Below are 13,976 nucleotides of genomic sequence, written 5' to 3' on the forward strand. Positions count from 1 at the left end.
GTCCACTAATCATTAACTTAATAATTTCAGGTACTTTTAATTTATTCAGTAATAAGCTTTTATTGACTATTTTCTGACCAGAATCCTAATCACTTGAAAGAAAACAATCCCTGCTTTGGGACACACCGTGAAACAAAAGGGCCAATATTCTGGTTTCTCTTTCGATTGCATAAATCTTACACCTTCTTAAAACATGTGGACTTGACAACCATTTCAAAGTTTTCTATGAGATGGCAAGTAAGGGAGGAAGGGACCTGAACATTTAATGTTAATCAATACTTCATACCATATATCAATGTTCAGAGTTTATTATTCCTCAAGGCCTGCACAATCTGACTCCTTTCTGTGCTGTGCTTAGTTGCTCAGTCGTGTCCAACTCTTTGTGACCCCAAGGACTGTAGCCCGCCAGGCTTCTCTGTCCATGGGGATTCTCCAGGCAAGAATACTGAAATGGGTTGCCATGCCCTCCTCCAGGGGATCTTCCCAACCCAGGGATCGAACCCAGGTCTCCTGCATTGCAGGTGGATTCTTTACCATTGGAGCCACTACCTCGTCTCAAAAAACTGCTTCCCTCACCCTCTTCCTGCAGCAACTTTGTTTCTCCAATATTCCCCATCATGGAGTGTGGTAGAATGGTTGCAAAAATGCTTCAACACTGTATCCCTCCCATTTTCCATACTCTCTGGGATGTGACTTTACAACTCCAATCAAGAGGTAAAGTCTATTTCCCCACTCTTTGAACCTGGGCTAACTTGCTTTAGCCAATAAATGAAGAAGTGGTTCTGTGCCACTTCCAAGCCTGGGACTGGAGAGGTCTTGTGTGTGTTTCATACTGTTTGTGGGGTCCTCTAGGCAAGAATACTGAAGTGGTTTGCTGTTCCCTTCTCCAGTGGACCACATTCTGTCAGACCTCTCCACCATAACCCTCCTGTCTTGGGTGGCCCCACACGGCATGGCTTACTTTCACTGAGTTAGACAAGGCTGTGGTCTGTGTGATTAGATTGATTAGTTTTCTGTGAGTATGGTTTCAGTGTGTCTGTCCTCTGATGCCCTCTCTCAACACCTACCGTCTTTCTTGGGTTTCTCTTACCTTGGACGTGGGATATCTCTTCACAGCTGCTTCAGCAAAGCGCAGCTGCTGCTCCTTACCTTGGACGAGGGGTATCTCCTCACTGCCACCCCTCCTGACCTACTATATGCTACTGAAGATCAGTGGAGAAATAACTCCAGAAAGAGTGAAGGGATGGAGCCAAAGCAAAAACAATACCCAGTTGTGGATGTGACTGGTGATAGAAACAAGGTCCAATGCTGTAAAGAGCAATATTGCATAGGAACCTGGAATGTTAGGTCCATGAATCAAGGCAAATTGGAAGTGGTCAAACAGGAGATGGCAAGAGCGAACGTTGACATTCTAGGAATCAGCGAACTAAAATGGACTGGAATGGGTGAATTTAACTCAGATGACCATTATATCTACTACTGTGGGCAGGAACCCCTCAGAAGAAATGGAGTAGCCATCATGGCCAACAAAAGAGTCTGAAATGCAGTACTTGGATGCAATCTCAAAAACGACAGAATGATCTCTGTTTCCAAGGCAAACCATTCAATATCACGGTTATCCAAGTCTATGCCCCAACCAGTAATGCTGAAGAAGCTAAAGTTGAACGGTTCAATGAAGACCTACAAGACCTTTTAGAACTAACACCCAAAAAGATGTCCTTTTCATTATAGGGGACTGGAATGCAAAAGTAGGAAGTCAAGAAACACCTAGAGTTACAGGCAAATTTGGCCTTGGAATATGGAATGAAGCAGGGCAAAGGATAATAGAGTTTTGCCAAGAGAACGCACTGGTCATAGCAAACACCCTCTTCCATCAACACAAGAGAAGACTCTACACATGAACATCACCAGATGGTCAACACCGAAATCAGACTGATTATATTCTTTGCAGCCAAAGATGGAGAAGCTCTATACAGTCAACAAAAACAAGACCGGGAGCTGACTGTGACTCAGATCATGAACTCCTTATTAGCAAATTCAGACTTAAACTGAAGAAAGTAGGGAAAACCACTAGACCATTCAGGTATGACCTAAATCAAATCTCTTATGATTATACAGTGGAAGTGAGAAATAGATTTAAGGGACTAGATCTGATAGATACAGTGCCTGATGAACTACGGACTGAGGTTCGTGATATTGTACAGGAGACAGGGATCAAGACCATCCCCATGGAAAAGAAATGCAGGAAAGCAAAATGGCTGTCTGGGGAGGCCTTACAAATAGCTGTGAAAAGAAGAGAAGTGAAAAGCAAAGAAGAAAAGGAAAGATATAAGCATCTGAATGCAGACTTCCAAAGAATAGCAAGGAGAGATAAGAAAGCCTTCCTCAGCAATCAATGCAAAGAAATAAAGGGAAACAACAGAATGGGAAGACTAGAGATCTCTTCAAGAAAATTAGAGATACCAAGGGAACATTTCATGCAAAGATGGGCTCAATAAAGGACAGAAATGGTATGGACCTAACAGAAGCAGAAGATATTAAGAAGAAGTGGCAAAAATACACAGAAGAACTGTACAAAAAAGATCTTCACGACCAAGATAATCACGATGGTGTGATCACTCACCTAGAGCGAGACATCCTAGAATGTGAAGTCAAGTGGGCCTTAGAAAGCATCATTGTGAACAAAGCTAGTGGAGGGGATGGAATTCCAGTTGAGCTATTTCAAATCCTGAAAGATGATGCTGTGAAAGTGTTGCACTAAATATGCCAACAAATTTGGAAAACTCAGCAGTGGCCACAGGACTGGAAAAGGTCAGTTTTCATTCCAATCCCAAAGAAAGGCAATACCAAAGAATGCTCAAACTACCACACAATTGCACTCATTCCACATGCTAGTAAAGAAATGCTCAAAATTCTCCAAGCCAGGCTTCAGCAATATGTGAACCATGAACTTCCAGATGTTCAAGCTGGTTTTAGAAAAGGCAGAGGAACAAGACATCAAACTGCCAACATCCACTGGATCATGGGAAAAGCAAGAAAATTCCAGAAAAACACCTATTTCTGCTTTATTGACTATGCCAAAGCCTTTGACTGTGTGGATCACAATAAACTGTGGAAAATTCTTCAAGAAATGGGAATACCAGACCACCTGACCTGCCTCTTGAGAAACCTGTATGCAGGTCAGGAAGCAACAGTTGGAACTCGACATGGAACAACAGACTAGCTCCAAATAGGAAAAGAAGTACGTCAAGGCTGTATATTGTCACCCTGCTTATTTAACTTATATGCAGAGTACATCATGAGAAATGCTGGGTTGGAAGAAGCACAAGCTGGAGTCAAGATTGCTGAGATAAATATCAATAACCTCAGATATGCAGATGACACCACCCTTATGGCAGAAAGTGAAGAGGAACTAAAAAGCGTCTTGATGAAAGTGAAAGAGGAGAGTGAAAAAGTTCGCTTAAAGCTCAACATTCAGAAAACAAAGAGCATGGCATCTGGTCCCATCACTTCATGGGAAATAGATGGGGAAACAGTGGAAACAATGTCAGACTTTATTTTGGGGGGCTCCAAAATCACTGCAGATGGTGATTGCAGCCATGAAATTAGAAGGCGCTTACTCCTTGGAAGGAAAGTTATGACCAACCTAGATAGCATATTGGAAAGCAGAGACATTACTTTGCCAACAAAGGTCTGTCTAGTCAAAGCTATGGTTTTTCCAGTAGTCATGTATGGATGCGAGATTTGGACTGTGAAGAAAGCTGAGCAACGCAGAGTTGATGCTTTTGAACTGTGGTGTTGGAGAAGACTCTTGAGAGTCCCTTGGACTGCAAGGAGATACAACCAGTCCATTCTAAAGGAGATCAGTCCTGGGTGTTCTTTGGAGGGAATGATGCTAAAGCTGAAACTCCAATACTTTGGCCACCTCATGCGAAGAGTTGACTCATTGGAAAAGACTCTGATGCTGGGAGGGATTGGGGGCAGGAGGAGAAGGGGACGACAGAGGATGAGATGGCTGGATGGTATCACTGACTCGATGAACATGAGTTTGTGTGAACTCCAGGAGTTGGTGATGGGCAGGGAGGCCTGGTGTGCTGCAATTCATGGGGTCGCAAAGAGTCGGACACGACTGAGCGACTGAACTGACTGAACTGATCCGTGTGTGTTTACATACACCTCCCCTGACACCACTATTAGGTCATGCCTAGTGAGCTTGTTCAAGGATGAGAGACCACATGGAGCCAGTACTAATCTGAACCAGCCAAGCACCAACTGCTGACCTACCTGTAAATCAGATCCAAATCAGAACTCCCCATCAACCAGGACTCAGCATACAATGCAGACAGTACTGACTAGGTTAGGTCCCCCATGTCTTGTATAAAATACAACAACTGTAAGATCTGGTTTTTAAATGTCTACCTCCCCTGCTAGACTATAACCTCCATGAGGGGAGGAATCAGGTCTGTCTTGACCACAGCTTTGTCCCTCGCATCTAGCATGGTGCTGGCTATAGTCAGCACTCATTATTAGTTGATTAAATGAGTATATTAGTGAATGTATGAGCAAATCTTCACACAGCCCAACAGATGAGGAAACTAAGGTTGGAAGGGCTTAAGTAATCTTTCTGAAGTTACTCACCAAGGAAATAGTGAGGCTGAGACACAGTTCATACACTTGAAATAATACAGTTCACACAGTTCTGAAGACTAGGTAACTCTAAAGAGGAATCTGCTAGGCCATGTAGATAAAGCCATTAAGAATGACGCATAACCCAGGGTCTGCTGAAAAATATTGCTACCAACTCTTCAGTTTTGTAATCACTGAAAGAAACCAGCTACGAGGTCCTGGGAAATGGCTCCATGTATCATTTGGGAACAGTCATGCCTTTTCTATTTGGCTTTCATTCTACCATGCATTTGTACAGAAGTAGCAGAAGGCAATGGCACCCCACTCCAGTACACTCTTGCCTGAAAAATCCCACGGACAGAGGAGCCTGGTGGGCTGTAGTCCATGGGGTTGCTAAGAGTCGGACACCACTGAGCGACTTCACTTTCACTCTTCACTTTCATGCATTGGAGAAGGAAATGGCAACCCACTTTAGTGTTCTTGCCTGGAGAAGCCCAGGGACAGGGGAGCCTGGTGGGCTGCAGCCTATGGGGTCGCACAGTCGGACACGACTGAAGCGACTTAGCAGCAGCAGCAGCAGCTTGGTGGCATCATGAAGCAAGATGGTTCTGTTTTCTCCTTTGAAAATGGGACTATTTGGTAATATTTCACATTGTATATAAGAAATAAAAGATATATATTACCTACATCACAAGATTGTTCTGAAAAGTATACTGGTGTAAGCATGAAAATAATTGGTGCAGCGCTTGACGTGGAAGAAGCTTGTAAGATGTTTGGGTGGGTTAAGTGGGCACTTTGACGACATGGCTTCTCCTTTGGCATATTTAATTGTGATGGTTAATGGACATCTTTGCAGCTTAAGATGATACTGTTAAAATAGAATTCTCTCCTAATGATGCCTGGAGCCTTGCCACTCAATGGGAGAATCAGCAGAACCTGCAGTATCTTATTTGCAATTGACATTCTCTATTGTAATTTTGTTCCCGTTTAAAAAAATTTTTTTGTTTGTTTCACTGGAAAGATGTTGCTCAGTTTTCAGCTTTAAAAGTGTACAAGTCACTTTGTTACAATAAAAATAAATGTGTTTTAAAAAAAGAACCTCTCAAGAAATGTTAACAAATAATATTATTTGCTACTATTCAATAACAAGGAGGGGCTTCCCTGGTAGCTCAGCTGGTAAAGAATCCACCGGCAATGCAGATCCTGGTTTGATTTCTGGGTCAGAAGATCACCTAGAGACAGAATAGATACCCACTCCAGTATTCTTGGTCTTCCCTGCTGGCTCAGATGGTAAAGAATCCTCCTGCAATGCGGGAGGCCTGGGGTCTGTCCCTGGGTTGGGACGATCCCCTGGAGAAGGGAATGGCAACCCATTCTGGCCTGGGAAAATGCCATGGACAGAGGAGCCTGGCAGGCTACAGTCCACAGGTTCCCAAGAGCCAGACACAACTTAGCGACTAAACAACAGCAACAAGTCATTTACACCGCGGTTCATATCTCTGGCGGTATCCACAATCATGCTGGGCACTGGACAGGAGGACTTCCTGTCTAGAGTTTGAGGAAACATCCTCTCCCCCTCATCATGGTGTAAAGTTGGCAGAGACCTGAAAACCTCCATGCACACACCCTCGGGCCTCCAGTCGGGAAATGCTGAGCCTCTGGCAGCTGAGACAGGAGCTGGGAATATCTTTATGACATCTTCACTGAGAGCTATTAGCATGTTGGCCATCATTTGCCTTGGACTGGATTTTCACAGAACTCAGCAGCAGGTGCTCTACAGGCAGCACAGGACTTAATGTTTGGCAAGAGTCTGGGGTAACAATCAGCCACTGAAAACAAGCTGTGGTGCGTGGCTTCCCCAGAATGATTTCTTAAGAGCTACCAGTGTTTAAAGTACCTATCAGTTTTTCCATCCCGAGGCGAAGATAAATGTTGGGCAGAAAACTAATCCGTTGAAGAGAGCAGGGAGCAGCAAAGGGTGACGAGAATTTTTGAAAATTCGTACAAAACGAGACAAGGCACTGCTGAAAGTGCAAATTGCTGGGCCCTGCCCCAGATCCACGAACTCCAGATCTTATTGTGGGGGACCTGGGATCTGCATAAGCATATTTATAATCATATTTATAAGCATCCCCTACTGACTCCAGAGCAGATGGTCGTCTAACCACATGCTGAGAAATGCTGGTTTTGGAGTTCAGACAAGCCAGTGGATTCTGCAAAAACCTACTGGGGCTTCAGGAGGGTTGTCTCAGGTGAAGAGACCCAAGAAGGGTAGTGCAAGAGTAAAGGGTCAGGGATGACAAGGGTGCAAATCAGAGGCAGTTTTAAGGCCTGCCCTTACAGTGGAAGGCCCACCATGGAGCCAGCCACTTGCTAGCTATTGCTCCCACCCCTGCCATCACAAGCACATTGTAACAGTCAGGACTCAAAGAGGAGACAGAAATCATACAGTGATTCAGAGAGGGAATTTAGGTATTACCTACAAAGGGTAAGACTTCCCTGGTGGCTTAGACGGTAAAGCGTCTGCTTATAATGCAGGAGACCTGGGTTCGATCCCTGGGTTGGGAAGATCCTCTGAAGAAGGTAATGGCAATCTGTTCCAGTATTCTTGCCCGGAAAATCCCATGGATGGAGGAGCGTGGTAGGCTAAGGTCCACGGGGTCGCAAAGAGTTGGACATGACTGAGCGACTTCGCTTTCACTTTTTTCACTTACAAGGGGTAAAGGGAAACTCTAATATATAGCCATTACCTACCCTGATGTTGAGGCAGAACACGAAGGCAGGCACAAATACAGAAGCGCTCCCAACCCATCAGGAAGCACAGACCAGCACTGTACTTTTCACGTCGTCTGCTCCAGCTGAGGGTTTTACGGGGCTTTTAAGCAGAGGGTAACCAGGCTCCTCAGACACAGGAGGGCAAACTGCTGGCATTGCCAAGGGAGGTTCAGGGTGGCTTGGGAGTTCCATATGGTCAATTTCACCTGGGTCCAAGCAGATGTTCCCTATTTCAAATTTTGGAATCCCATTTCTTCCAGTTGAAGATGATGCCAACTTCACAAGAGTTGTTAACAAGGCTGTAAATTCAACTAATTCACTGCAGAGAGGTACCAATCACATCAGGCTACCATGTACTGAAGAGCTAGCTAAGAGGAGCACCCTGGAATCAGGGGAAAGAGCTCCTTCTCATTCTAATGTCCCTCCAGCATCCTCTCCTGATGAAGCTTAATACTGGGCCAAATGGCAAGAAAGAAACGTTCCAGTATTGCAAGCAAGGCAGAAAAGGATTGGGGCTGAGTCAACACACTGGTGACTGGCAATGCACCCCTACCTTTATTGTCTTTTCCATGGTCTCCACTACCACCCACGAAAACAAAAAAATACTGCAAACAGAAATGAGGAAACCCAGGATGCCAACAGCCATCAGGAACATCTTTTGAAAGCTATATACTCACATGTATCTAGGGTGACCTACCATCTGTTTGCCCAGGGCTCTTTGCCCAGCTTTAGCACTTAAACTCCTGCATCCTAGGGGCACCCCTCAGTCCCAGAAAACCTGGAACATATTTGTCACCCTACATGCATCCCAAAGGTTTTCAAACATTCTGTGCATCAGAATTGCCTTGGGCACTTGGTAAAAATACAGGTGATTCTATTAAATCTGTTAAAGGTTATTTTGGGTGCAAGTGGACCATGAAGTGATTTTTAACTTTTACTTGGAGAACAGACCAGGACTTCTTTCCATTCTAAAACCACAATCATTGAAAAGAAAGAGATGACATCCTTTGGAATTAGAGACAAGGTTCCTGAGCCAGAAGAAGACACTGACAACTTGTTTGTTGACAGGGCTGCTACTGCTACTGCTAAGTCACTTCAATCGTGTCAAACTCTGTGCGACCCCATAGACGGCAGCCCACCAGGCTCCTCCATCCATGGAATTTTCCAGGCAAGAGTACTGGAGTGGGGTGCCATTGCTTTCTCCAGTTGACAAGGCTAAGTCACTTCAATTGCATCTGATTCTTTTTGACCCTATGGACTACAGACTGCCAGGCTCCTCTGTCCATGCAATTATCCAGGCAAGAATACTGGAGTGGTTTGCCATTTCCTTCTCCAGGGGCTCTTCCTGACCCAGGGATCAAACCCACGTCTCATGTCTCCTGCATTGGCAAGTGGGTTCGTTACCACTAAGAACCTTAATTTATGGGTAAACTAAGCCTTAGTTTATGGGATGGGGGAAAGATAAAAATTATAGTCTGGCCTTACCACTTTTCTCTCCTCTCAGTTCAAGGATACATCCTTTCCCCTTCAATGTCACAAAGTATAATAAACAGTAACGGATGCTGTGAAATTAGATTTGATAGTAGCAACAACGTAGGGTTGTTGATGGGGTATACTGAGCTTCCTGCAGGTTAAGCACTATATAACACAAAGTTTATTTTAAATACTTCCACAGTATAACTTGCACAAGGTGTAGTTAATTTAGCACTACTTCTGCTATTTTCACACTGTAAAGTGAAGTGAAGTGAAGTGACTCAGTCATGTCTGACTCTTTGCGACCCCATGGACTCTAGCCTACCAGGCTCCTTCGTCCATGGGATTCTCCAGGCAAGAGTACTGGAGTGGGTTGCCATTTCCTTCTCCAGGGGATCTTCCCAACCCAGGGATCGAACCCAGGCATCGCAGGCAGACGCTTTACCGTCTGAGCCACCAGGGAAGCCTTCACACTGTAAGGTACATGATTTAACACGGCCACTTAAAGATGTTTCTCCAGAACTCAGACAGATTGAAGACACTTAACATTTATTAAGTTTCTGTTGTGTTCCAGGCGTCGTGCTAAATTCTGTAAATACATTATCTCATTTAATCCTCCCTACAGAAAAGCTATGCCCACTTCATAAAAAAACAGGGTACCCAACCTAGATTATACACCAAGTATTAAGGTGTATAGCCTGAAACTCAGATCTCTTCTCTCAAGCAAACTTTGTTTGCAAATAGGGCGCGGTCCTGTTCTCAGTACTATGATAGAAGTCTGCACCGGCTGCAGGGAAAACAAACGAGGTGCATCTCAGACTCTCAGTGGAGTTCAGGATCAAAGTCAAACCCTGTTGCTCAGCGCATCATGACCAGGTCCCCCAACGCCTTCGCCCTTCCGCTGGGGCTCGGTCGCTCTTCCGGGACGGACCACAGTAGCCGGCGCTTGGAAGTCTCTCGTCTTTGGTTAGGGGTGTGGGACTTCGGCCGAAGAAACGTCTTCATCCTCACCATCGCCACAGCCCACCCTTAACGGGGCTCCACCGCACCCTTAATCTCTGGGTTCCCCTCGAACCCCGGCGCTGCCATCTTCACCATCAGAGACACGGCCCTTTCGGCTCGAGGGACGCCGAGCCGCCCGGAGATCCGGGCTGTGGCGCCGGAAGAGGCGGCGGCGGCGCGTGACGTCAGAGGACGCGCTTGCCGCCGTGCGCCTGCGGTGTGGAAGTGCCGGAGTCGGGCCGGGGTCCTGAGACTCCCACAGACCGCCGGCGGCAGAGCAGGCCCGAGGCGGCGCGGGGTTCGCTTTAGCAAGAGCGGCTTTAAAACCTGCGCGCCCAGCTCCTCTGGCAGGTGCGGCCTCCCGGCCGGTCGCTGCGACTTGTGGGGACCGTCCTGCGGTCCCTTCCTCAGGGGACTTCATTCAGGGCCTCCCGTTGGTGTGTGTGGGGTGAAACGGGTCTAAAATAAAGTTGCTTAAGCCTTATTGAGAGGACCAGACTCTTTCACCTTCGAGCATCGCTTAATTCTCACTCGGACCGTGAGAGAGGTATTGGCTCCTCTGTTGACAGAGGAGGAAACTGACTCGGAAAGGGGAAGGCATTTGCCTCAGGCCGCGCCGCTGGGAAGGGTCAGATTCGGATTCAAAGCGAGTCCTTCGGCTGCCGCCGGAGCGCTCGCTCTTGGCCCTGGAAGCGGGGTTCTCGTGCTTAATTCGGGTGAAGAATCTCGGCGTGGAAGGTGGGGGTTAGTTAATAGTTTCCGAGACTCCGCAGATTCAGTCTGTCTGGGATGGGGTTCTGGAATCTGTATTTTCAGCAGCCGTGCGGCGCACGTAACAACACATCGCTCCCCTGTGAACACAGCAAGAATGATAGCTGGTTGTCGCGTTACGGTTTTAAAGGTTCCTGTACAAATCATGTGGGACTGGAGAGTAGGTATTTGGTTCTGCCCTTAACTCTGTGGGCAGATGGCAGCCTCCGTCCTCTGTCCACTTATTAAATAAGAAAACTTACATGCTTATCAGTTGGGAGAATTTGTTAAACATACAGATTCCCAAGACCAGCTTAGTTCTACTGAATCAGAAAGTCTGGGGGTGGGGCTGGGAATTTGTAGGCTAAACAAGCTATTAAAAAGAGCCTGTTAACCTTTGAGAACTTTGGAGTGAAGTTGTCTTGGACCTATGAAAAAATGGACTATAAGTCCGCACGTGCCTCCACCGTTCTCGTTTGATTTGGTTTGGTTTTGCCGATGTGTATGCTCTGTTTTTGATGTGGGCTAGACTTTTATTGGCAGAAATGTCAAATTAATATTACTGGTCATTATGGTGTGGATTTTTTACTTAAGACTGGAACATGGTAAAATTTGATCGTTAATTACCTGTTGATTTCCTGAGTGACACTGGGTGAACCACTTAACCTCGTGGCCCTTACATATCTGTTTATCATCGTTTTCTACAAAGCTTGTTTCAGTGACAGACAGCTGTATCCATCCAACATCAAATCTTCTGAGACAGGCCATAGGCGACAAGCTTCAGGGGAAGTTTGATGCAGCCTGTGATGATGGAGTATGGAAATGCCCTGGGTAACTGAGTTTTAGCCTATTTCTGAATCTTCATGTAGGTGGCATATCACAGTTCTGTTGTGCTTTTGTCTTGGGGGACTAATAAGAATAATGTGGTTTATGGTAGATCCTGGTTATAGAATTTCTTAATATCTACTTTCTTGTGAATGAAGTGAAAGTACTTCAATAAGCTAAATCATTAAAAGATAAACATTGCAAAAGATAAACATTAAAAGCAGCATCCCCAAGTAACCTAGTAGGCTCCTGATTGAGATGTTGTGATCTCAGAGTTGATTTTATGTAGAAGCACTGATTGCTATTAAGTCATCTCATCTACTTGAAAGGATTATAGTCAAAGCTAGGTAGTCAAAGCTTTCACAACCCCAACTTAAAGCATGTTTGTTTGTTCTTTTTTCCTTTAAACAGATACCATTGTGTAGTTTGAATCAGAAATGAAATTTTCTGAAAGCTAACAGAAGTCTCGGTCAGCATGGAGGACAAAAGACCGCGCGCCCGAGTGCAGGGAGCCTGGGCTGGTCCTGCTAAGAGCCAGGCCACTGCTCAGCCAGGCAAGAAACTGTGGGGATCTCCTGTTTTTGTGTGTGTATGTGTGTGGACCAGTATCGTTCTCTTTTAATTAATGTTAAGGTTTGAATCTTCTCTCTTTTCAGCTCCCACTGCTGAGAACAATCTTCAACAGAGACCTGGTAAAACCTGGATGAACAAGGAGCAGCATCTGTCTGACAGACAGTTTGTGTTCAAAGAACCCCAGGAGGTAAATTCTTGTTTCTTCTTCAACAGTAACAAGCATTTATTTATAAAAGCAACAGTCACATAGTAGACACTCAAATAAATAGTGATTGAATAAGCTCACTAATAGAGAACTGAAAGGCCTATAGTAATAATGAAACGTGGAGTATTAATTTCTTAGTAGGTCTGAGAATTCTTAGTAGTCTTCCCCCAATTTATAGGCATATATAATTGCCTTTTTTTTTTGCCAAGGAGATGTACTGTGACTAGAGGTTATACCATGACTACTGCTGCTGCTGCTAAGTCGCTTCAGTCGTGTCCGACTCTATGCGACCCCATGGACAGCAGCCCACTAAGCTCCCCCGTCCCTGGGATTCTCCAGGCAAGAACACTGGAGTGGGTTGCCATTTCCTTCTCCAGTGTATGAAAGTGAAAAGTGAAAGTGAAGTCGCTCAGTCGTGTCTGACTCTTAGTGACCCCATGGACTGGAGCCCACCAGGCTCCTCCATCTGTGGGATTTTCCAGGCAAGAGTACTGGAGTGGGGTGCCATTGCCTTCTCCGATACCATGACTAGAGTTTGCATTAGTTATCTAAGTTCTGCTGCTGCTGCTAAATCGCTTCAGTTGTGTCCGACTCTGTACGACCCCATAGACTGCAGCCCACCAAGCTCCCCCATCCCTGGGATTTTCCAGGCAAGAGTACTGGAGTGGGGTGCCATTGCCTTCTCCATCTAAGTTCTAACAGTCCTAAGAATGCTAGTGTATCAAATATCTATGGAATTGGATTGAAATTTTAGCTACTGAATTGCTTAATCCCACTGGGAAAAATGTAAGAAACGGGGAAGAGTTGCTGTTTTTGATAACATGGGGAAAAGGAGCTAAAAATCAGGTATCTTGCTGTAGTAATGATTGCATAAATAATGATTAAAACCTCGTGTTTCCTAGTATGTCTTCTGTTTTTAAAAATCCCTTGGAAAGAATGTTTTTCTTCAGAGTGCTTACTGCTAGGAAAACATATTAATTCTAATTTTGTCATCCTTTACTGCCTACTAGTCACTCTGGAGTAGTTCTAAGAAGAGTAGAACCAGAAGTTTCTGGTGGGATACTAAGAGCTTAGAATAAAACAGGTATAGTTTTAAACCTGCTTTATTTTAACTAGGAATGAAAGGATACCATAATTCTGCAAGGAAACCTCCCTGGGGATTAGGAATCATTCAGAAATAATATCTGACCGTTTCTCTGCAGGTGGTACGCAGAGCCCCAGAGCCACGAGTGATTGAGTAAGTACACTGCTGCCCTCCTGGAACTGTTGCCCACAGTGAAACGGAGAGCCCCAGATCTTTCCCTTGGCCTGGTTTTTCCATCTGGAAAAGATAATGGCCAATTAGTGTCTTAAATTTTAAGCTGGGATATCCCTGTCTCAGATATCTTTAAACCTGGTCTTTTGAGAAGCCTTTCTGAATTTGCTGATGGTGTGGAAAATGCAACAAGATATCTGTTCCTTAAACTCAGACTGGTGTAGATTTCCTGACTCTGTTTGACTAACATATATACAGATAGCAGCTAAAATATCTCTTACGTAAAGACACAGAGGAATTTTTTTCCTGAGTCATTGAAACATGGTTCTTCAAAAAACCTTTTAGTATCAATTTACTAGCAGTGCTATGAAAACTGCTAGAAATCTAGAAGATTTTACAGTTCATTTATTAAAACCACAGAATTGTTCCAGAGCCATTAAATGATAATAAACATTTCTCTTATATTGATCTGTGTCTAAAAATATTATTTTT

General features: G+C 44.8%; 1 protein-coding gene and 1 non-coding gene across 7 annotated transcripts in view; both read left to right on the forward strand.

Moving 5' to 3' along the window:
- The first annotated feature begins 7,122 nt into the window (after positions 1–7,122).
- On the forward strand, positions 7,123–7,194 carry TRNAY-AUA (transfer RNA tyrosine (anticodon AUA)). The gene has a single exon. It is a non-coding gene; the product is annotated as a tRNA-Tyr (tRNA).
- Positions 7,195–10,068: 2,874 nt separating this feature from the next.
- The window catches only part of ALKBH3 (alkB homolog 3, alpha-ketoglutarate dependent dioxygenase), a 42,689-nt gene continuing 38,781 nt past the window's right edge, over positions 10,069–13,976 (forward strand). Inside the window, exons 1-5 of one of the 6 annotated variants that reach the window (XM_052652486.1) lie at positions 10,075–10,227; positions 11,336–11,457; positions 11,863–12,005; positions 12,108–12,211; positions 13,432–13,466. In XM_052652486.1, coding sequence (XP_052508446.1) covers positions 11,927–12,005; positions 12,108–12,211; positions 13,432–13,466 — 218 coding nt within the window. In that variant the 5' untranslated portion in view covers positions 10,075–10,227; positions 11,336–11,457; positions 11,863–11,926. Of the gene's footprint in view, positions 10,424–10,450; positions 10,615–11,335; positions 11,458–11,862; positions 12,006–12,107; positions 12,212–13,431; positions 13,467–13,976 lie in introns of those variants that run through there. The other 5 variants (XM_052652484.1, XM_052652487.1, XM_052652483.1 and 2 more) reach the window with 5 other exon arrangements.

The sequence above is a fragment of the Budorcas taxicolor genome, chromosome 15 (genome assembly GCF_023091745.1).
Source record: "Budorcas taxicolor isolate Tak-1 chromosome 15, Takin1.1, whole genome shotgun sequence".
In the NCBI taxonomy this organism is placed as follows: domain Eukaryota; kingdom Metazoa; phylum Chordata; class Mammalia; order Artiodactyla; family Bovidae; genus Budorcas; species Budorcas taxicolor.